Genomic DNA, 24,187 nt, shown 5'->3' with positions numbered 1-24,187 from the left:
CTATTGGCAACTAAATACACATGAATTGTAATGCGATATGTAATAATGTAGCTCTAGCATACCATGCAGTTGTGTAATGTGAAAGGCCTATACTGTGTGACTCCCTGAACAGATCAGTGACTACGGTGAGAATGGTCTCGACTTGACTCAAGGAGACAAACTACGTGCCTTAAAGGGCCAGCGGCAGCCCAGGGGGCCCAGCACCGGCGCGCTGAGGTGAGACGCTACTGTCACTCAAGGAGACAAAGGCCATCCTTCAAAGGGCAACACTTGCAGAATTTTAGCCCCGCCTCCCTTCTCTACGCTCTCTCTGGGTTCTGAGTTGACTGCTGCTGGCCAGCCAGTTATGTAAAGATGCTACATCAGCGTTATGGCTAGCAGCTAAGTAACGAGCAAGTTGCAGTGCAATGGCTGACACTGACAGCAGCAATGTATTAGCTAATTACATAAGATAGTTAGAGTAACTTAAACTGGCTAGTCACAGTGTTCTTGGTTACACATGTTCACTTGAAGGTCTCGAGTTAGTGTAATAAAGTGGCAAATGCATGAACATTTCACGGGTCCCTCGCCCGAAGCATCACAGCTAGGCGGCTACGTTAGGATTTCACATTTAAACTAAGGCTTATTGCTTTCTCCCTAGACCAAAGAAACCTAAAATCCTGGCAAGTGAGATTGTTGCCCTGCATATGCTTTAGCTACCTGTATACTACTTGTATGTGCAAGTTCAGTGGTTTTAGGCCAGGCCTCGAGGATGTCAAGGCATTTGACCAAAGCAATCCAGAGGCATTTCTTCTGAGGTTCACTGTCTACAGTCATAACTGATCAAAAGAATACAGAATCAGCTACTGCATTATATCATTGGTGTTGCCCTCATCTCAAGAAGTGTGGTTTTTGTTTTTTTTAACATTTAAAAATCATTAAAATATTGCTTTAGAATATTCATAAATAGTGTTCAAGCATTAGAGGAGTCAACAACCAACATGCCACTGTAGCTCATGCACTTTTATAAATCTTTTTATGCACTTTTAGACAATCTGCAGTCATGTTATTAAATTGATCAAATTCTGGACAGCATTTGTACGTGTGAACAAACTGCTCTGTTGAAAGATGCAGGCTCAGAAGTTACCAGGAGTGTCTGTACCGTGTAATGCCTTCAACAGCAATCTTAGACAGGACATTTATGCTCATAGAACGGATTTCAGACTGGCAACATGAACACACCTTCTTTTGAACCTAATCTTTCTGTAAGGTCTATATACAAACAATATGTAGGTAATGACCACATGATTCTACTTTTTGTCCCTGGTATTTTATTTGTGGCCCACCACTATGGCCATGTCATCTTCCATTAGCTTATAGTTGAGTAAGTCAAGCCAGTGGTTTTCCACCTTCTTAAACAAAAGGAACTAAAGTATTTTACACAGGAACCTGGCAGGCAAAGAGCTGTGGTTGGCATAGTAACCTGCAGTGTGAGTTGTCCTTTGTAGAGAGGTTGTCTTTGTTCTTTAATACAGGTAGACCCCCTCAGAGTTAATTTTGTTCTCTTGCTTCCTCATTTTCTTCTGATTTGCATTCTTAATTTCATGTCATTGGTTAAGGAAGGTAATATAGGCATTTTGGTAAAGAATATGGCTATATGGCTCAATTTCAAGTATGTGTTTTAAAAGCATCAAAACACCCCCCCCCCCCTACTTTTAGAACAACTATTCGTTCTTTTGAGGTCAATTTTCGTTTGACCGTCAGCATTATGTATCTTTCTGTTTCGTCTTCTAGCTTGTCATTGTTTTCTCTCCAGACATAACATGGAAAATCTGTTCCAGGGGAGTTCCACTCAATCATAATTTTCCATTTTTTGTGTTAATGTACTCCAGGCTTAAACTTCTCCATACTTAACAGACTTTATTGTTCAGGACCAATTCAATCTTGTTTTTCCGTTTTGGCCCAGGCTAGAATTTTCCACAGAGTGGAAAAACAAACATTTCTTTGCAGATCCTTGTCAACATCCCCTTTGCCCCTTTCAAGCATGCATTATGCAGCACAGTGTCCTTGAACCCCTCGAAACTAAGGACCCCCCCCCAGTGTGAAGCTCTCAAAGCCTCGCATGCAGACTTGGCTGATGCTCATGATGACACAGGCAGGCTGCTTTTCAGCACTTTGGGGCCCTGATGCAAATTCAACATCCTCTTTCGACAAGAGTGTTCAGCCATTAATTAATTTTCCGCAGATACTGGCGAGGGAAGGGGGCCCTTGGTCAGGGCTGCCCTCCCACTCCTTTCAGCGGAGTGGGAGAGAGATTAAGGGAGCTGGCGGCAAGAGAAAGGGAGAAGGAACCAGGGAGAGGGAAGCGACGGCCTCGGTGCTCGAGAAAAGGGATGGGAGAGGATTCGGACGGTCGGAGCGGTGGAACTAGGGCTGGGGCACGACGGTTCAGAACCGTGGCTGCCTATCTAAAGCCCTCCATCTGTTTTGACATCGTAGGGAGTGAGCAAAGAAGCTCTTCACGGTTGAGAGCTGCTCCTCATGCTTGAGTGGAAGTCACAGGACAGGGTGCCCCCGACCTGGCCTTGAACCCAGACTTCTTCTCTGTTCACTCACACGAGCTATTTTTGGACCACTTCCAGAGACGTTTGTGTCTGAACTTGGTGGAATTTTGTAGTGGTTTCAGGTCTTCAGTAGAATTGAAGAAATTTAGGAGACAAACATGTTTGCTTCATGGCTTGCGTGAGAGGTAAGTGGCAAAAAGGTAACTATATTTGCCATGGCCCCGTTGGTTTTGAAGATGGCAGCACTCCAGGATTGGTTGGGAATTTTCCCAGGTTGTTATCTGATGGGTGGTGGTGCGTTTGTGTATATGGGGGAAAGTCCAGAGCAGCACTGGCCAGAACATGAGTATAGCAGGTGGCTCTCCTGTAGACAAGAAAGCAGAAACTACTACCATTTGAGCCTTTTTGGCATTGTAAGATGGCCCAAGCGAGTCCGTAATCAGGTGTCCACAGGTTCATAATCACCCAATTTGTGTGAGGGTGCCCAAATAAAAAACACATATGAAGTGGATTGCTGAATCCTGTAGGACAGCATTGTAAAGGTACATGATTGGGCAGCTGTGTGTTATTACATGTGACTTGGGGACTTTTAATGGACTCATTGCTTGAAAAATGTACATAAGAGTTGCCAGTTGTGTAAGGTCTGTCTGCTGTTTGTTCTCTTCAGTAGACTGCATTCAGCTTCCAGCACCCAGGGCTCCAGCGCACACCTCAAACCCTCCAGAGTGCCCTCCTCTGCCTCTGCCAAGCGGATCAGTCGAGCCTCTCCTTCCTCCAACTTCAAAGGGTGAGGCGTTCTGTCTCCATGTTGCCCTTCTGTACTTCCCTCTCTCTCCATCCGTCTTTTCCCGTCCAAATTTTCTGCCTTGTCTTCAAGGCCAGAATGTTGTTTTAATTTTCCAAGCCTGCCTTTACTCTTTGATTAATTTTTTTTTTCCTCTCTGCTAGCTGTTTAAAATGAAACTTCCCCTTTTTGTTTCAATATACATTTTTTTCCTTCCACTTTCTCTTGTTTTCCTTTCAGTCCAGAGGTGGACTTTCTCCCTCTCTGTGACTAACCCATGCTCTGATACCTTACTTTAGCAGGAGCAGAGATTCAACTTATGTAGTGGGTGACTCAGTCCGTCCTGCCATTGTAATGGAGAACGACCAAAGCTGAAGCTACTATCACACCCTGTAGTCCTGCTCCTACCTCCTCTTCCTTTGTCTCCATGCAAAATATGTGAGGGCCGGAGATGTTTTCCTTTCTATTTTTGTACCGAGTATTTTCTAACACATCTCCCGTGCTGTTCTGTGCAGCAAACGCAGACGTTTTCTATTGTTCTTAAATGGCGGTCGTCGAATTGCTTCTGGGTGTTCAGTCAGAACGCGTTAAGTTAAACGTGCAGCTTTGGCCGCATCCCCCGGTCATCTGGATGGGACGTGAGGGCTGGACTCTTCCCCTGCCTCCCTGTGAACTGGCATGCTGTGTGTGTGTGTGTGTGTGTGTGTGTGTGTGTGTGTGTGTGTGTGTGTGTGTGTGTGTGTGTGTGTGTGTTCGATTGGCTTGCACTGACGAGTCCACCATCCTCCCTCATTACCCCTGCATGTCTGTCCCCCCCCCCCCCCCCCCCCCAGCTCCTCTCTAAGATCTAGATTAGCCAACTCTCTGGGTAACCTGTATGATGCTGAAGAAGACTTTAGAAGTTCTGGACACCGGCCCTCCTCCTACTCCTCCTCTTTGTGCTCATCTCCGTCCTCTCCCACCCCCCGTGTGACCTTTGGCAACCCCTCCACCCGGGCTGCCCACACCTACCACCATGAAGTCAACAACAATCAGTATAACTCCTCCAATGGCCCGAACGCCAATGCCGTCAGCCCAGCCAAGAGCCTGACGTTAAGTAACCTCAACCATAATCACGCCCACATCAGTCCAGGCCGGGCATCCATGGGGGACAGGTTCGTCATGGAGGAACCAGGTCAGAACCAAGGCAACGCGGGCCTGAGCAGGCCCTCGGCACGCTACCTCAGCCGCTCCATCCCAGTAAGTGAGCTCCGCCCTTCACACCCCCACACAACAAACAGCAGCATCTGTTCTGACTCATCCTTTCTCTCTCACTCTTACTGAACAAGTTTAACAATTCTAACCCTTCTCACACCTCTGCTGTGCAGAAATTCAGCTTCATCTTTAGGCAGCAAGAGTCTGCCTTCTGCACTCAGATTAAAAAACAAAGTTATAAATAAATTCTAAAACTGTTTTTGGTCTTTGCATCAAACCACCGCTTTGTGAGTTTGAGTGGGTGCGTGGGCATGTGCATGTGTGCTCATATTTGCAGGAGCTGTGTAACTGCACTTTTCTAATGCTTCTGATCATTAACAGGCATGTTTCCTCTGTGTGTCTTTCATGCCCTTTTAAAGAAGTGCTGTGTAAAGCATTCATATATATGCCTAATTGCGTCTGTCAATTAGGATTTAATTGGCTGTGGCGATGAAGCTAATTTCCAGTTTTTGCAGCTATGCTCTAGTACATGGTTTTAACTTCTCCGCTTTGTATCCAGCACATACCACATTTATTCAACAAATCGTTTAAAGAAAAAAAAGAAAAGTCCCTGCCCTTCTGCTAACCCGTGGCTTGTTCTGTGCTTGTGCGGTGCAGTCGTAAACAGTGGCTTCTGTTTGACTAACACTGTTTCCGGTACTAACTGCTGGATTCATGCTGCTGTTGGATGCGCTGGGAGTGTCAGGCTACGAGAGACGCTTGTTCAGACCTGCTGAGTAGGTGCCTGTCCTGCTTTATGGCAAAGAGCAGTCTCTCTCTCTCTCTCTCTCTCTCTCTCTCTCGAACTCTGAGCAGTTCTACTTCACAAAAAATGTTCCATTCTCTCCACTAAGCAGTGAAGTGGCAGTTCTTGTAAGCCACGGCATGTCACTTTTGAAATCTTTGCGCAAAAGTCTCCGGTATGTTGTATGCTGGATGATATAACTGCAATTCATAGAAAGAGTCACTTCAGAATAGGAAATGTGGGTAATGCATGAAAGGAAACCACAGTAATAGGCGAGGAAATCAGGGTAATGATGGAAATGGAACAGTAGCGACATGGCATAAAGTAAAGCAGCTGTGTTTTTACAGATGGTGCTGCAGAGAACTGGCAAAGCCAGCAGGCTGCTCTCAGGCAAACAGAATGTGCCATGGAAGAGGAGCTATGCACTCTGACACACAGACGGTCTCTTGGGTCTGAGGGATGGCCAGGAATGGGTTTCCTTTCTCAAACGCGTGTGCTCACTCTGAGTAACTGTCGCTCCTGGTCTTGTGGTGCTCCACAATCAAATGACAAATCTACCGATAGGAAGAAGTGGAGTAATTCCCATCATTTCCCTGACTGCTATTCCCGTCTGTTTTGAAATGTCTACAGAACTGGTTCTAAATACATGCATCCTAAGTTGCAAACGGTTCTCGAAACATTTGTTTATTTATCTTCTTTTGCCATTATGAGCACTTCTATAGCCAACATCACAGGATGCAAGCAGCCAAAGGCCAATGGAAGAGATGATCAGATGTTGTGGCTGTGCTGTGGTGGCACAGGAATTTGCAGGCTGAAAACACCCACATGTTTCCGGGCTTAACGCGACTCGAAGAAGCCTCATTTTGTTTGAACTGCAGCCGAGCACCTCACGGCTATTTTACCATTTCATGTCCTCTCGCAGCTTCATCCATCCCATCTGCATCTGTGTCCGGTGGAGGAAGAGCAACCAGAATACTTGGCTGGAGTATGAAAAGTTGTGTGGGGGTGTGTTTCCCCTCCAACCTCTTTATCCTATGACCACAGTGGTCTCATGTCCTCCTTGTGTAACCAGTGGTTTTGGCTCCCCAACAGCCCAGTAGCACCCAGAAACCAGTAGCGCTCCCGGTCACCATTGCCTGCTCAGGCCTGTTGCGTGAAACCCGACCCCTGTATCCCCTCCCAGCGTCTCTGCTAGCTGCCCTACCGCAACAGTTTCCCTGCTTATTTGTAAAGACCTCTTCATTATTCCTGCTGGATATGTGCTGCTTTGCTTTTTAAAAATTATTTAAAATAAATAAATAAATAATTACCCCCAGGGAGCAATAAGCAGAAATCGGCACTCAATTATGCGTGTTGTACATCTGTATTCAGCAACTTCTATATCCGGAAGCAAAATGTTGTTTTCACTCTGTTAAAGAGCAGATATAATTTGCCCATTTTTAATGCAAATTTCATTCGGCTGTCAGTGTTGACCCCCCACCTTTCCTCTCATAATCTTTTTTACGTCAGCCCAGTTTTAATAGTATGCTTCAAAGCTTTGCCTTTTAGGCTAACATTTAGCCGGTCCCTGATATGTAATTTTCTGTAATTACGTTCAACGTGGTAATTGTTTCATCTTTCCTCCTTCCTTGTTTTGCAGTCCCTTCAGTCGGAGTATGTTCAGTACTAAAACGGCAAGCTTGCCCTGATCCTGGACCAGTCGTAGCCCGCCAGCACCTCCTCCACCAGCCGCCTTCTGTGACTGACTGCTGCTCTCCGGCCTGCCACAGGAGCATCCTGGTAACCTGAGTGAACCGACGGTGCTGTTTGAGACTGCCAGTTGATGCAGGCTGCTTTCCGCCCGCCTCTGCTAAAGTGCCCTGCCCCCAGCTTCGCTAGAGGATGCCTCTCAAGAAGGCTTGAATGTCATTGACTCTCTTCTCCCTGCGACATGCAACTATGTGGGGAGGAGGGGGGGTAGTGGGGGAACTGGGACCCCTGTCCTGCACTGGACTGGCAAGACTGTTTTCATTCTCTGAAGCACACTTGACTAGAAACCAGCCTGACTGTTTACTTTAGCTCATTTATTCTCTAGCTTCTTTCTTTCTTTAAAAAAAAAAAAAAAAAAAAAGTGGTGTTTTAATGTGGGTGTGTATGTATGTGTATATACACACACACACACACACACACACTGTTAAAGGAGTGTTTAAAGAGAGGTTATTTTTAGATTCTATATTTTTTAACAATAGTCCCTGCATAAGTCTGATGTCCAGTTATTTGTTGCTGTATATTGTATGTGCTGTGTTTGCTTCAAGGAAATATGTTCTGAGGTAATGTTTTTGTTGCTGTCTCCAGATTGTACTTCTTTGATAACATATCAATCCTAAAGTACGAGGGCTATATTCAGACCTGGATGTGTGTTAACCAAGCTAACCTTAAGCGAAATGATATCTAATGCATACTTTAGGTGGTATAATGCTATACCAGTACAGAGGGGTCGGGTGTCCTCAGCTGGAGCCGTTATGGATTTTGAGTAGAATTATTTTTGGGAAGCACTGTTATGCCTTACTTTGTGTGGGAGCTGGAACTTCAAATGCTTGTAGTTCCATTTATATGAAATGATTAGATGGATTGCTTTATCTCCATGAGCCATCAGTTCGTAGTGTACATGATGATCACTGAAGTGTACTGGAGACAGAACACTCATTTCCCTGACCCTGGGAGATTGACGCTGGGTTAAAAAAAAAAAAAAAAAAAAAAAAAAAAGCAGCAGTGCTTTGTTTTTTCCCCCAAAGCTTCCACGGTGTTCTGGGTTCCCTGCAGTTCTGACATGAACGCAGGAGGCAGCTGAGGAGTGGGCACTCTGCTGGGGGCTGTCGCTTTCACACAGCTAAACTGCTTGCAGCCAGTAAGCTTTAGGGGCTCTTTTCATGTTTCAACACCCACACACCCATTAGGGTTCAGATTTCTATGATGATACAAGCTCAACTCTTTTAAAGCTGGCTACATTTTCTTTTGTAATGCATGCAACAAAGGTAGCTACAGGCAAAGCTGGGGCCACTTTATGTATTGGTGAACACCATGATTGTTTTAAACTGACAATAGCTGTCGATGGTAAGTTTTGATTTTTATAGGCTAATTTGGAGGAAAATTAGATCATTTGATAAATGTGTTTTGGCAGAGATGCTGAATGTAGATTTGACAGCAGCTATCGACTTAGGAATTGTAAACCAACACCATCCACACACACACCCTAGCCCTAGACTCGGTGATCCTTTGAGATGTTAAGAGCTTAAGATTAGTTTTTCTGACCTATGACAATTAGGTCCAGGGGAGGTTTAAAAGGCTGTTTCAATGAGTTTCTACTGACATTCGACCCATTGTGGGTATTACTGGCCTTACGTGTGTGAAATAAATGTTTGTTGTTGAGTTTATCCTTCCAGTGTGTGTGTTGAATAATGCATATTCCAATAAGGAAGACTGATGTCACCTCTTTGGCCATGTAGCACTCTGTTACATTCAAGACAATGTCATGCTTCGCTATGATGTTCAAACGATTCTCCCATAAATGTATAAAGTATTCTACCTCTTTAAAAATATTCAGATGACAGCTGTAAAATACTCTCTTCCATATACGGAATATATTTGGGGGCAGTATATGAAGAACATCTAACTCTATTTATGTAGGCCAGTGTTTTGCTTTTCATGAGCACATGGGCATAGTGAAGTGCAAATGCTGTACAGATTTTAAAAGAAGAAACAATAAAACACTAACTTTTGACATTCTATGTAAATGTGATGATTTATCTCTTTAAGCATATAACTGCATTCCTCCTAGTCTCCCACCAAGTAGTCATACTCCACTAAAAGGACCAATATTTAGCTATTTAGTAGGCATCATGTAACAAAATCCAAACTGCTTGTAAAAATTGTTTATAAAGACCTTGTCAGCTCCGTAGCACTACAAAAGCATGCAAATGGCGCGTAAATGGACCAGAGTTCGAGGTTGGTCGCGTTGCGCGTCTTTTTGCGCTGTGTCGTGTAGGGGGAAAAGGCAGCGAGGTTCGCTCCTTTGCATCCGTGTTGAGCTCTAATCTCTTTTGCTCGTAATTAGATGCTTTACACCTGTGCTTTGTGAGCCAGATCGGGGTTTTTTTTGGTGTGACTTCTAATGTATCCTGAATTGTTTGGTTTTTTTTATACTTGAAATGTGAGCGATCTGAAATTTTAAGTCCAATGTGACGCTTGTGCTCTGGTTGTGAACGGCTGATATTGTTGGTTTCAGGGATGTTATACTATCGCAATATTTTCCTTTGTAGAAATTCTTGGAGTTTTTCTCCCACGAGAGTTCTTGTTCTTAATTGCCAAGTATATTATGATTATACACAAGAGTGTAAGTATAGCATATAATCAATAAACCCATGGCTTACTGTACCCAAAACCAAAGCGTTTGCTTATATTCATGTATTGTATAAGGCCATTAATGTAAACAATGTACTATTATCGTAGCTGTCCCCTTTATTTTAAATGCTTCTATCATGTTTAATCGATTGGTTTAGGGTCCTATTGTTTTACCTGCGTTTGAGCTGTATGCTCGTTTTTCGTCTTCGTTGAGAGTACAACACGTGGAATGTGACGCGTTGGCGCTTGTTAATCTCTCACTTCTTTGCGTGCTTTAAAGAACACGGGATGGAGATTGATCGGCTGCGCGCCCTCAACATCATTAGAAAACGCCACCTACAAAGCTACTGTCTTCACTGCATCACTACCAAAGAGGAGATGCGCTTTCCATCTTCTCTCCTCGGTCGTCGCAACGTTAGGCTTTGATACAGTGTTGTCCTTATGAAAAGAGGGGTATGGTTATGCTGTTTTTCGTTGATTTGATATGAGGTTTGCCTTTGATCATGCCTAACGAGTCAGAGCCCTTAACTAATTGCGAGATAGGACGCGTGGCACGGATTTCCCTCACGACAGTCTACTCTTTGATGTGCGTTTTTGGCACTGTTCTAAATCTTGTGGTTATATATCTGGTTGTGAGTTTTAAGAAGCTTCGTACTGCTAGCAATGCTTTTATTGTCAACGGCTGCGTAGCGGACCTGTTGGTGTGCGCATTTTGGATGCCCCACGAAGCGGTGGCAATATCCACAGGGAATTCTCTAGTGCTTGGGTACCATGCTTTCAAAGAAGCCCTACTCTTAATCGGAATCACCGTCTCGCTACTCTCCCACTCCCTCGTGGCAGTGAACAGGTATGTTTTAATCACAAAAACCCCCGCTACTTATCAATCACTCTATCAAAAGAGGCACACTGAATGGATGATTGTTGGATCATGGCTCATCTCTCTCGGATCCTTGCTTCCTTGGTTCACGTCGTTTCGGTACCCGACTGACATATGCAGAGATGCGCAGGATGCAACAGTATCCTTTTCCAAAGGGGTGTCAGTCCTGTCAAACCCATTGGCTGCTGGAACACTTGCACTGACCATCATTGGACAAACAGTGGTTGTTTTATATTGTTACTTTAAAATATTTCGCCGAGTGCAGATAAGTGTGAAGAGGGTCAGCATTTTGAATTTTCAAATTGTGAATAACCTCCCTTATTCCTTTCCAAGGAAGGACAAGCGTCTCGGGTTTTATGTGCTGGCAGTATGTTTTATATTTATGTTAACAACTGGACCGATTTTCTGGACTCTGACAACGGGACTCTTCATTCGGGTATCCGTGGCGCTTTGGACTTCTTCATGGATCATCTTCTGCACAATCTTCGTGTCAAATCCTTTTCTGTACACGTGGAAAAACGAAGAGTTTAGGAAGTCTTTCAGGTCCATCATGAGGGGAGACTTTTGGAGAGGATCGACTGTGGGCGTTGAGCCCATTACAATCAATACCATCTCTCATATTTTCCCTCGCCAAAACAGTCGGAGGGCATTCTTGGGAGATATGAATTAATAGGACAAGCACGTTTCGCCACGAGGGAGGCCAAATTGTGCCTATAAGCAGTATTTGTGCCAAATGCATGCCATCTGTCTCTTAAATGGGGAAATGTGAAAAATATAGCGCTTTTGATATTGTAAACCATTGTAAGATTTGTGACTTTGTGAGGACTTTCCTAAACTGTCCATACATTGCTCCTTTTTCAAGTTAAACCAAAATTTGTATTAACTTGTATTATATGGAAATAAATGATAAGATCCATTTGCCTGTATGTGTTAACATATTATTGCTTTATTTATGTTAGTCCATGCTTGATAATCATCTACCATTGTATTTACTGGGTTGTTTCAGGTCAATTTAATCTTTATTCATAATACTATCCTAGACATTGCCATGGGAACAGGCAAAGCAGGCAAATCTCTTACAGGCCTGAAAGATTTAGATATGTGTCTTTCAGCTAATCAACACCTAAACAACTCTAAGTCAGTTGTAGGCTGTTCATGATAAGGTTAATAATAGAATGCTGTTCAAAAGATGATGCACTTACTTTGCTAACAGGTATTCTGGCCAGCTAATATCTTGTTTAGTAATATCTGGGGGGGGGGGGGGGGGGTTGTTTGTTTTTGTTTTTTTAACATATTACCTAATGCAAAAACATTAGAAGTGCTGTGTTTTATACAGGACATTCAAGTTAATGACTCTTGGCTAGTTTATAAGAAACAATATGCACTTACACTTAATAAAGTTAATTGGAATTTCTTGCTCAGCTGTTTGATGATACAACTTGCTCTCCTGATGTAACAGGTATACTTTGTTTTTATTTTAATACACATGCTGTAAAGAAGCAATAATTAGCAAGGGTATTTGGTTATAATAAGTTTCATTTGGCCACATGGCTGCTTACATGGACTGCAAGACATAAGAGCATACAATTTCTTAGTTGTTGGCACATGAACGACAAAAGTAGTTTCCTAGCTGATACAGATTGGACTAAGGCTATTTGAGATGGTTTCTGTAAAACCATATCTATTTTTCTGAAAGGCCATGTGGAAAGTATGACAGGGATTTGTGCTATTTTTAAAATAGCAATTTTCTAGTATTGTCTAATATAAAAAAAAGTTTTCAAAGTTAGTTTCAAAAACCCCGTGCTGTATAAACAGAATCACAATCACTCTCCATCCACTGGGGGCTGTTCTTTGCATTCCTTGAAGCAAAGCGTTTCGGGGAAGGACTCAGTCTGGCGCAGAGTCCAAATCTTACGAAATCTTTTAGTAATACAAACAGTAGCCTACTAAAAGAAATGTAGAACTTAAGACAGAATATTCAGTATTCCAAACAATGGAAGGCAAATAAATAAAATTCTAAAATTAAATCATTTTCACGACGTTAGAATAATATAAAAACAAAACCAAAACCAAAACAAAACAGCAGAGGGCGCACGTTTAAGCAACGTTTCTGATCCCCTCCGAGTGCGAGGCAGCAGTAGGGGAATTCATTCATGACATATTTGGTCTTTATAGGGGGTGTGTTATACTCCCCAGCCATCTGCTTCTGGACCAATAACCCCCTAATCACAGCTCTCAGATAAACTATAAATGAGAACTGAACTGTAGTTCATTATTGCTTTAAGCAGTGATACGGACTTAACAATTAAGTGCCATTCTCGTTGGGGCATTTAAATATTTCGACATGGTCCTAACTCTAGCTGTTATACTACATTTTATTTTGCCACTTGCAGGTAAGTTTTATTCGCCACTTTTCCAAATTTTCTAAACATTAGTAATAATCTAAAAAGGACCTTTGGCGCACATAGTGTGCACTGCAAAGCGTTATGCGCTTACCTAACGCCATCTGTTGCGTTGTATTTTTAAGGAGCCGGTCTCCGTCTGCAATTCAGTCCGAAGAATGCGCTGTTTAAACTCGGAGACAGACAGCAACTTACATGCATCTTAAGCGATTGCGAGGAGGATGTGAAATACATTTGGAAACCGCTTGAGGACAAACCACTGTATGGGAAAGTTATATCTTCTCCGGCAGAATCGAAGTTGATCTTTAGCAATATAACTAAAAATCATGAAAACACAATCATATGTGAGGCAAGGTGTAAGGACGTCTCAAGACAAGCGAGGGCAAGAGTAAACGTGTACTGTAAGTTAATCTGTAATTAATCTTGTAACTTTTAAAAAAACCAAAACTTTTTTATATGTTAACCTCAAACTCCAACCCTATCATCTATTCATTTTAGGATATATATATATATATATATTCAATACCTACTGTAAATTAAGTATGTTTATTATAACTATGTTTATGACGTGAATGAGAGTCGGGAGTGGACCCCCAATAACTTGCTAGAGCCAAAATTAACGACATTCTTTATTTTATTGCAGCCCTGATCAGTTTTCAATTTGTTTCAGCTTTTCCAAAAGACCCAGTAATCTCAGGGCATGAACGCTTGGTACTGGGAAAGGAGGCTATCTTGACCTGCAAGGTCTCTAACGTCTACCCAGAGGAGTACATCAAATTTGAGTGGATTCTGGGCGATGAGCTGGTCCCAACGCAGGACCCTAAAAATAACATGGAGACCACCGAATCCTTTTATACTTTCATACCACAGAATGAAAGCGTGAGGAACGTAACCTGCAGAGCCTCACTCGAGCTAGACGGCCTTCCGTCAGATCAGAGGACCAGGGAGACAACCGTGTCCATGCATGTGCTTTGTAAGTTCACCAACGCTACGTGGACACCCGAATGTCTGCCCTTCTCATGTAACGCGCGAGCGTTCTCATTCTCTTACGTGTGTTTCAGATGCACCACGCAGTGTTAGAACATCTGGAGCAGGCACGGTCCAAGTTGGCTCCAACCTTTCTCTGACCTGTGAAGCGGAGGGAAATCCGAAGCCGGAATTTTCATGGCGAACTCCGAAGCACGCCGGGCAGTTGGAAGAAGTGAAAGTGGGTCGGGAGATTCTGCTGCTCAACGTATCGCTATCCGATGCCGGGATCTATGAGTGCACAGCCAGCAATGAGCTCGGGAGACAGACAGTCATGGCGACTGTTACTATTCACGGTTAGTGGGAATTTCCGTTGATTATAAACTGTTACATACCTACTCACAATTTTATGTCGTTCAAGTTAATGATAATATCAGTTTCTATCTCGGTAGTCCTTGTGTCCATTCATTTCTCTCGCAGCTATTTTAGGAAATGTGATTTTTACAGCAGAAAAAAAAGGCTGAAACATGGTTGAATGAACTCTGGGCTTTTTTCGAGCCCACTGAATTTACATAAACAGTGTATGTTTCAACAATGGGATTTTTGTGTTTGTAGAAGTAAATGGCTACATTTTAAGGCAGGTTTCGTTAACTTTTCATTTTTCAGTGAATGTACATTAGCTACATTGGCTGGAACTCACTCCCAGCACTTTCCTTTGAGGGTCATTCATTACGTGTGTCATTCTGCAGGTCCTCCTGTGGACACTGTGATCTCTATGTCTCTCAATGAGCCAAAGGAACAGGGATTCCTCAACAAATCCTACCTGAGCAACAGTGTCCCAAAGAGCCGCCCGGTGCTGAGCAAGGTGCGGAATGGGAGCGAGACAGAGCTGGCGTCTGTTGAAAGTGAGTCTTGGTGATATAATTTTCTAGGGATTTCTTTTTTAATATGTTGGGTAAGTATGCTTCTGCAGCTGAAAGAATTTACAGTGGAAAAAAAGTTGAATGTTGTAATTAAAATTCAAGAAAAGACCCAGGCTTTTAATATAATATGCTTAACTGGTTTTGACTTTCTGGCCATCTTCAGCCTGTCCTATTATAAAAATTGGATCTTGAGAATGTGCTGTAGGGAAAACTACTTCAAACAGTCTCTCTACTCTTCAACTGATTAAAAGTACTAAAGTTCAGTGAAGGACATTTGATTTCTCAAATGTTCCATTAACTGCTGCATGGTTCACTGAGCTGAATATATAACTATAGGTAATGAGAGCAACTGATGACATGTCTTTTAACATATGAAAGAAACAGCTTTTGGTTACTGAATCAGGCCTTCTGGTTAGTATCAAGTCTATGCAGTTAAACTAATCTGGGAGGAATTTTACCACCTTTGAACATTTAGCACTTCACTACTGTGAACCTTTAGCACCAGGCAATCAATCAGTCAAGGTCTGAGCTTAAGATTTAAAGCAAAATATTTAAAACCCTTTTTTCCAAACACAGATTTAGTTATGTGTTGGAAAAAAACAAACAAACATGCATTGAAGTTGGACTTTCTATGCATAACACTGTTTTGTGTGGTGTCCGATGTTCTGTGTGTCGTCTTAAATTCTTTCTTCATAAACTGAAAGTTATATATTACTGAAATCTAATAAAATTCACTGGTGTGTTATTTGTGGTCAATTTATATGTTGATCACTGTACCTAGTCATAGTGCCTGCTCTGGAAGACCTGAGATGTACAATTAAGTTACCAGACAGAATGACCTGTCGTCCTCTATAGTAGTGAATCTCTCCTGAGACAGAAGCAGAGCTATGACTGCAGGTGCATGTCACCACCAACACACTCTGCAGTGTGTGACAAGTACTGAGGGTAGTTGATTCTCGTTTTGATGAGACGCAGCCCATGAATGTAGTTATTAAGGAGAGTGAAGCGGGACAAGTAGGTCTCTCTGGAGATGGGTGGTGTGCCAGCTGCACTAGCAGAGAAGACAATGTCTATCACAGTGGAAGCACACAGTGAATGAATACAGTTTTGGGGGGCAATTTGTGGTATTGTTTCCTAATTTAAAGTGGTTTATATTTTAAAAACAAATCGCGGCATTGCAACCTTACAGTGCTCTCACAGTAAAATGATTCTTGACAAAGCTTGTTTGTAATGAATGTGCTGGCAGTAGGCACAAGTGGTCATAGCCTTGCATCTCGATTGGGTGTTTATGGCTCAAAGCTCTACGGGGAAAAGACAGAGCTTGCTTACAGTGAGGGAAATGAAAGGAGGTTTATGATTCACGCCGCTGAATTGTCAGACTCTGGGAGTTATGAGTGTTAGGCTGTCAACAAGTGCGGCAGTGAGACTGACAGAGGCATTGTCACTGTGCAAGGTAAGAGTGATGCGTGTGCTGTCTAACTGGCTTCAGAACTTCATCCTGACATTTGAAACACGCACTATAACTTTGTACTGTATAGTAATTACAAACTGAATATTAAGATACAAGGGCACCAAACCCTGGTCTTGGAAAACAGTGGAGTCCAACATCCCTTCATACTACATCATGTGCTCTTCAATAAAGCGTGGCCTAAATCATCATTTAATTGTCAGATGTTCCAGGACTACAGTCACTTCATCTTCATAGACTCTTTATCTTACCTGAAGTTCTAGATTAGGCCTTCACATTAAATTCTACACGACTCTTTATTGTCTTACCGTAATCAAATGCCTAGTTAGAAGGGGGCATTTTACTTAGCTGCCCAACCCCCTTCCTGCAGCTCCTCCCAGGAACACTTCAGTGCAGGTCCTACCATCCAAGTGGGTGCACGAGGGCGAGAACATCACTATCTGCTGCAATTCTGTGAGCTTCCCACCACCTGCCATTGTTCTGCGGAAGCTGGATGGCGGTAGGGATATCTATTCCCCCAATGGCACGTTTCTGCTGGTCAACCTTACAGCAAATGACACGGGTCAATACCAGGTCAACGTCACCAACGCCCTGGGATATGAGACTAAGAACTTCACAATTCATGTAATGGGTAAGAGTAAAGACTCTGGAGGAACATGTATCTGAATAGACTCCATTTGTCTTGAGGTGTTGAATTTTGTGCTAACGGTGCTGTTTGGGGGGGGATCTCACCTTTTTGAATTTTTAATTTTTTTTTAATTAAGAGCAAGGATAAACATAATTAATTTAAAGCTTCAGTAGTTCCTAATTTTTTAATCTCTCTGTTTCTTTCCACTGTAGAGACATTCACCAGTCCATTGCCCACTTGGAATGACTATATAATTCCAGCCACTGGCCTGGGAGTTCTGGCCTCAGTGGCTGGCATCCTGGAGTATTTAAGAAGAGCTAAGAGGAAGGGAATCTATGAACTGAGCAAGTGCAGACCTGGAACTGTGTAGACTGACTGAACAGACCCAGAGTCAGGCAGACTCTGATGAACTTGATCTGGCTCTTCTGAATTAAAATGCACTGTTGAACTGAATCAAAAATGTGCCAACCCCTAGCAGACTCCACTGAATGGAATTATATTCAGCTGAACCAAATGAGAATAGGACTCTGCTAAACTGAATCAGACCCTGCTGATCTGAACTGCACTGTCAGGGCCTGCTTTTCTCCAGCGCAGACCATGAGTGCTACACCACATGTCCCCGTAAGACGCCATATCTCAATAGAGCTCAGAGAAGAATGAGAGAGAGAGAGAGAGAGAGAGAGAGAGAGAGAGAGAGAGAGAGAGAGAGAGAGAGAGAGAGAGAGAGAGAGAGAGAGAGAGAGAGAGAGAGAGAGAGAGAGAGAGAGAGAGAGAGAGAGAGAGAGAGAGAGAGAGTATTATATGAAGAAAAAGAAGTGATGTATATATTTTTATAGAATTACCTTTTCTTCTAATGTAGCTGCCTCTTTACTTTTGGCAGTATCTGGTATGCAAGACAGGTGTATTTTCAAGTAAATTTGTTTTTCATTTGTCAGAATAATTTAAAGCTGATATGCAGGAGCACAGTACAAGTCATGATGTAATACAAGACGTGCTGCAGACTCAAAAGCATTAAAATAATATTGCATTCTCCTCTGCTTAGGAAGTATTTAAAGCTCATCCATAGCACACAGCTGTGACAGTACAGTTGGCTGGTAACATTGAGGTGACTCCATCTTCACAGCTCTCTTTATGTGTTTAGACCTCGTGTGAATTGTTGCATCTTTTGGATGTGTGTATTCATGTCTTGCCTTTCTGAAATAAATGGGATTTTCATAAATGGATTTTGAAATTGTCTCCAACCTAATAAATATTTATTTAATAAATGTTGGTATGAGAGTGAGTCAGCAGAGGGATTATGTGGAGTTTTATGGAGGTTTTCACTGACCTTCTTAACTGAATATACACCCTAGTTTAATTTATACTTTCAGATATGTTTTCTGGGAATTCAGATATGTTCACAAGGAAATCACATTAAACCATAATTGCACCATGAAATGTGGCTAGATTTATATTCTGATAATTGTGCAAGAAATGGCAGAAATACAAAAAACAAAAGCTAAAAAAGCACCAAAAATGTAATAATATTGCTCATAATATTAATAAGAATTATGTTTCTTCTATAAAACATATTATAACCTCTTTGACATTTTCAAACAAAGTGTCCATTTACTAAGATCATTGGTACGGTCTAGTCTCCCTCTATAGATTATACAAAAAGCCCCCAGAAACTATTCAGGGATCAAAGGGCAAACTCTTTATTGCACTCTGGTGTTTCCCTCATATTATCAAACTCCAACATGTTCTATCTCTGTATTTAAAAGGTGAATGGTTTTCTGCTGATGTTCACACAGGAAAATATTTGAAGAGAACACAGTGTTCATGGTGAATGGATGAATGAGATTTCTCATCATCGCCTTCCAACCATGCAACAAGTGCAGCACTGTTCCCTGCTATTGTCACTGCTACTCACCAAATCTCGGGCTTATAAAGGAGCCCACATATCACACCCTTTCTCTCCCTCTTTATAACACAGCACACAAATGGGGGTAGAAAGTGTTCTAACAAGCCTGAATCGAGTTTCTTGCTCCTTTTTTTAGCATCTATTGATTGCTTTTGCTGATGGTGCTATAACAGGCAGTCGTCATGGAGACCAGCTGGTTTCCATGCCCCTGGGGGGGTTGGGTCGTTTTTCTTGCACTTCCCAGAGGGAAAAGACTAGATGCTGTGGCAGCGGAGGTGCAAATGGCGACGTATTCCTGGGAAAACGGGAGAACCAGGGCAGGCTTCCTCCCCTGCTCAAATCTAAGACATGGGCAGGTCTGCATCCTCTCTCTCCTCATTCAGTACTTTTTTTTTGCTGACTACAATATTGCTAACACTTTGTAAAATATGACCCGTACTCTCTTATTTAGCTCTATTTTTATTTCTTTCATATTTTATTGACATGACTGAGTACAGTGTTCATCTATGGCAGCAATAAAACTCCATATGCACTATTCTGTAAAAAACATATTTGAATAACATCATGAATAGTATGCTCTCTAAAAGCTTAGTCTCACAATTTACAGTGTTCTAAACTCTAGAACATGCCTGTTGGGGGATTGGGAGTTATCAAATACAGTCAATTTGATCTCTCACAAAATGGCATTATTGTCAGTTTTAAATATAATCATAGTGCGTGATTACACGTACCTGGGTTTTGTCTGTTGAGGGGGAAAGAACATGCATTGTGGTGGCTTTATTGAAAAAAAAAATCACCCACAAGGAAAAGTTAGTTGTACTGCGTGCTTCACTTTAAGAACTGCTTCAAGGACTCCGGGCACCCCTCCTGACCTTCCGGCCCCCGTGCAAGTCTTCAAAGGAGGATGTTCAGCAAAAAATCAGCATCTACTCTGCAACTCTCATTTGTGCTGTGTCCTGTCATGTTTAATAGCTTACAGCTGCTGGTGTTTACTGGTTGTTGGTCGCAGGGGGCAGGCACTGTCCTCCGTGCCGGAGGAGGAGACACCACCTCCCTTCCAAGTGCTCTTTGATTGCCACATGAACAATAACAGAATATTTATGGAGGAGGAGAAGCTCCAGGTTGAGCAGATGGCATGTGACCCAGGGTCCCCACTCTCACGCAGAGCCTCCTTTCCACTAGCACAGCCGCTCTCTTAACAGATGATCTGCAGCTTTCAGCAGCTTTTTTACCGCCTCCACACTGATCACTGCTTTCTTTGTGAGGGTGCTTTTACGGAACACACGTGTCTGTGCATGCATATCTTATGTTTCCACAAGCATATAAGGACCCCGATAGACCCCTGAGTGGGTCATTTTGCTTTCCTGCTATTTGAAACGGATGATTATCGAATTTGTGACCCTGCACACATGGATCACATGACCGAACGTGAGCTTTGGTTGGCTTCATGTCCTCATCTGTGCACATTTGGTGAATAATCTTGCCCTCTCTCAAGGATAGTAATCCTGGACTATCTGATGAATCAAAGTTTACTTTTGCTTTTTGAAGCTTATCACATCGGACATTTTTTGACCATGCAGAGAGAATTCACGTCACTGCTTTGATATTGCAGAGACCCTTGCACCAAATTACAGCTTCTTTGCATTGAACTAGAGAGACTTTGACAAACGCAGGCCATGAGGTCAGCATGTATGCATACAAGGCATCTATGAAGAACAGAGCCAAGCAAATATCACCTCTATTGCAATCAATTTTAATAAGATATGAAAAGCAAAATCTCATTTAACCTCTTACGTTCCAGCTTATTATTTATGGGATAAATAATAACTTTCATCTTTTTCAAACATAGCAGTTTCATACATATGCACTCTCTGCTCCAGGATCAGCACTAGTTAATAGTAGTGACTAGTCACTAGTATGTGAGGATACACATTGAAGGTTCACTTTGTCCAGCCTTCCCCTTATTGCTAATATATTTCTTAGTCAATACTTGTGTGCGTCCCACATCAATCTGCACTCAAATTCACAAAACCTCTCAATGGAGTCCGAAGAAGCATTACAGAAAAAGTTAAAGTGAAAAGTTACAGGTACATTTCACATTAAGCCCACAGTAAAATTGGTCCTTATTCCCTGCCATATCTTTATTCAGGTTGTGGCAAATGGACAGAAAGCCCGTGAGTCTACACACATAGAATAATACCAACCAGAACTATTCCAGAAACCCCCCAAGTTTGGTACCCCAATAGTACCAACCAGGAACACTCCAAGCATCACAGCAGGATGCACTGTGTGGAAAGTGTCGTTTATCTCTTATTTCATAGAAAGTGCAATAACCCCCACCAACCAAAAAGGTCTTAAATGAAAAATAAGTACCTGACAATAAAAATGCACTGTGTGGAGTGGACTTCAAGGTTTGCACCATAATCTTTATGCGGACTGAAGACCACAGGAGGCTGAACAGAAAGCATCAGTAAACAGCAAAGACCCTGCGAAGAGCGTAAAACGTTTACTGAGATCCAATACTGGCTTCAGTTCAAGTTCCACTCGGGTCCCTGCAGTGCTATAATGTGGTTGACAAAATGCATGATCTCATACTTTTACACAGGATTTGCAAGGTCACATGTCATATTAACACAATGGGCATATTATGCATACTGTTTGACCCCTGATAGGACTGCTTCACCTCACTGTATATCTACTGGGACATTTAGGCCAAATTAAGGAATGCCTGGGTCATGTTGCTGGCCTCAGCAGAACACCCCACTGTACAAACAGTTCTCTAAATGTTATGGAATTTTGTTATGTAAGAAAAAGCCCATGACTTTACTTCCCACTGAGGTAGAAAAAGCTGTTTACTTCAATCTTTTTTTTAATTATTATTACACATTACAATACAGATGCTTAATTATAAAATGTAATTATAAAATGTATGCACATGATTCTGTATGTCACTGAATCCCATACATTTCTTGTTGTTGTTGTTTTTTTTTTTGTGGCTTTCTTATGGTTTTTGCCACATATGTTATCAAACAATCCATGATTGCCTCGATTCTAAAACGGATCTCTTCAGTTCAGTAAAAGTGCTGCACTTCAAACCAAAAGTAACCCACCAGCTCTGGCTCTGTGTATGGGAATGCGTAAGGGACAAGTGGCCTCTCCATGGCTCAGCACTGGCAACTCCATTCTGAGTGCAAAATTTGACCAAGAATAATAATAATAAGACAGCAGCACTCTGCGAGCTGTCCCTCGCAGTGCCCTGTGCGTCTGGCCAGAATTAAGCCTCCTATGGGCTATTGTTTCACTCTGACAGCTTTGTAGGCCAGAAGTCTGCCGTGGATAGCACTTGACTCTGGGCATTTCTCCACAGAAAGGCACAGAAGGCCAACCAACACATCATAATGAGAGTTTCTGTACTCTGGCTTACTGATGTGTGGTGGCCTGATAAACCTGTTTTGATTCTGACTACAGCTTTAATTGCACTGGCTTTGTTTACTTGGTGAGAGTTAATGGTTAGGTTCTAAATCTTTTATATGCCACAGGAAGCATGACACAAATATATCTGCAAACAGAAACAGGTCTGATTTTAAATAGATATATACCCAAAGTGAGAATCAGAATCATGCTGTACATTTAGATTGGACTGATACTGCATACCCTGTTTAATAACTCCACATAGACTGCTATTGAGTGAGAGGATGGGTGAAAGATTATTAATAGAGCTGGTCATGAGTTCAGCTTCGCAAAGGTACACTATTGCTAGAACGTGCATATTTATGACTAAGGAATGAAGAATATTCTAAATCTTTGAGGATCCTACTTTGAAGTATTTCCCCTAACATTTGACATCAGTTCTCCCCATGTTACCTATAATCTATTATTTGCCCATTCTGGTTCCTATTAAGGATCATTTCTATTAATATATCGTGCCATGCTGATGGCATAGTGTGTTGGAAGAAGTGAAACTACATGCTCTGCCCACTATAAACATATTTAGTAACCCCCCCTTCTCTGATCATGGGTTTCACACTTCTGGTTTTCTGGGTATCTGAGCTGACACATTCTGAGTATCTGGTTCTGGGTAACTGGGCAACTGTCTGAGCTTTAGTTCTCTCCCATTGCTAAAACAGTTTCCATGGAAACACCTTTAGTCTAGAGTTCTAGAAGTGTAGATTATTTGTTCTATTGTGGTTTTACGCATTTAAAATGCAGATCTCACACAGTTTGCTTAAGGGTTTGGTGTTTCATTATCCTAGATGGTAGTTCTTTTTTTTGTTTAATTTTCTTTATTTCTGTGCAGTTGTTGTGCATAAAAGGGATAAATACTTGAAAAACATTTAATTTTCTGTAAAGCTTGGTTAGAATGGTCTGCTGGTGTAAAATATTCATATCGACTCCAGAAGATTATGGTATTAAAATACTAAGACGAAGCCGCACTTCGATTGTGACTGACACTTAAAAATATTGTATACCATCAGTGCCATAACTATGATCTTCTGCCACTGTGCAAAATGAAATACGACCAACTTCCAAGTCCAAATTTGTATCTGGCATTTTCAATGAACAACCAAACCATTAAGCCTCAACTGTCTTCAGAAGTAAACATCCAGTTCAGAAAGTCTGCCTAAGTCAGCCAGGTGCCTGTGTTTTTCTCTACTCTTTGGAGCTCTGCTTGTGTGCTTGAAATGATTTAGCATCTTCACAGCTACCACTAGTACACCACAGAATGCATAAAAATTCAGACTCCTATAACATTAACCTAGATGTCTATCTACACTGCCTATTTAGACTGCAATAAAAATTACTTTATATTTAATTATAACTACTAGCCAAAAAATAATCTATCGAATGACTTTCATGTTTTAGGATTTTTGAGTCATAAATAGAAATAATGTTGCATCAACTATTTGTCTATTTGTCTACCAAGGATGAGACCCATGAATAAGAGTCATAAATGAAATGTGTAAAAGAATGCATCTTTAGAATGTTTCATGAGGGATACTGTTAAGTTAAAGAACTAAACGCCTCCCGCGTTACGTCACCTCAGCAACTACAACTACAATCCACTCCCCACTCTCCAAATGCACTTTAGCCCCGCCTCCAAAGCCCCTTCGTCTCAGAGGAGGCTGCCGTACACATTGTAAAATGTTAACATAGCTGCCCAACAAATAATTGGAATAAAAATAATTAAATGTATAAATAATGTACAAACAGAAGTTGTCAAATGATGAAAATCAAACTTAAAGGACAGATTTAGACAGCGCTTGTGATAAAGCTAGGATAAACAAAGATTAAAAGACACATTTACGCTTGACAGGTAGGTATCTAGCTAATTATC

At 41.9% G+C, this 24,187-nt stretch overlaps 3 protein-coding genes across 10 annotated transcripts in view; all 3 read left to right on the top strand.

Moving 5' to 3' along the window:
- The window catches only part of cdc14ab (cell division cycle 14Ab), a 31,719-nt gene extending 22,647 nt beyond the window's left edge, over positions 1-9,072 (top strand). For 4 of the 7 annotated variants that reach the window (XM_035523158.1, XM_035523155.1, XM_035523159.1 and 1 more), the window contains 4 exons: positions 113-216; positions 3,211-3,330; positions 4,161-4,566; positions 6,945-9,072. In XM_035523158.1, the coding sequence (XP_035379051.1) occupies positions 113-216; positions 3,211-3,330; positions 4,161-4,566; positions 6,945-6,974 (660 nt within the window). In that variant the 3' untranslated portion in view covers positions 6,975-9,072. The remainder of the gene's footprint in view (positions 1-112; positions 217-3,210; positions 3,331-4,160; positions 4,567-6,944) is intronic. The other 3 variants (XM_035523156.1, XM_035523160.1, XM_035523161.1) reach the window with 2 other exon arrangements.
- An 895-nt stretch (positions 9,073-9,967) lies between these two features.
- Positions 9,968-11,469, top strand: gpr88 (G protein-coupled receptor 88). The gene has a single exon (XM_027005423.2). The coding sequence runs from the start codon at positions 10,189-10,191 to the stop codon at positions 11,230-11,232; it is 1,044 nt and encodes a 347-aa protein (XP_026861224.1). The 5' UTR covers positions 9,968-10,188; the 3' UTR covers positions 11,233-11,469.
- A 1,296-nt stretch (positions 11,470-12,765) lies between these two features.
- vcam1b (vascular cell adhesion molecule 1b) lies at positions 12,766-17,524 on the top strand. 2 transcript variants are annotated; one of them, XM_027005555.2, is made up of 7 exons: positions 12,766-12,955; positions 13,090-13,365; positions 13,635-13,937; positions 14,026-14,286; positions 14,680-14,835; positions 16,692-16,952; positions 17,162-17,524. In XM_027005555.2, the coding sequence occupies exons 1-7, from the start codon at positions 12,907-12,909 to the stop codon at positions 17,317-17,319; spliced, it is 1,464 nt and encodes a 487-aa protein (XP_026861356.2). In that variant the 5' UTR covers positions 12,766-12,906; the 3' UTR covers positions 17,320-17,524. The 2 variants fall into 2 exon arrangements, with proteins under 2 accessions (XP_026861356.2, XP_026861357.2); XM_027005556.2 differs by lacking the exon at positions 16,692-16,952 and having other exon boundaries at positions 12,768-12,955.
- The last annotated feature ends 6,663 nt before the right edge of the window (positions 17,525-24,187 follow it).

The sequence above is a fragment of the Electrophorus electricus genome, chromosome 26 (genome assembly GCF_013358815.1).
Source record: "Electrophorus electricus isolate fEleEle1 chromosome 26, fEleEle1.pri, whole genome shotgun sequence".
Lineage (NCBI taxonomy): Eukaryota > Metazoa > Chordata > Actinopteri > Gymnotiformes > Gymnotidae > Electrophorus > Electrophorus electricus.
This window is presented reverse-complemented; position numbering and strand designations above follow the sequence as displayed.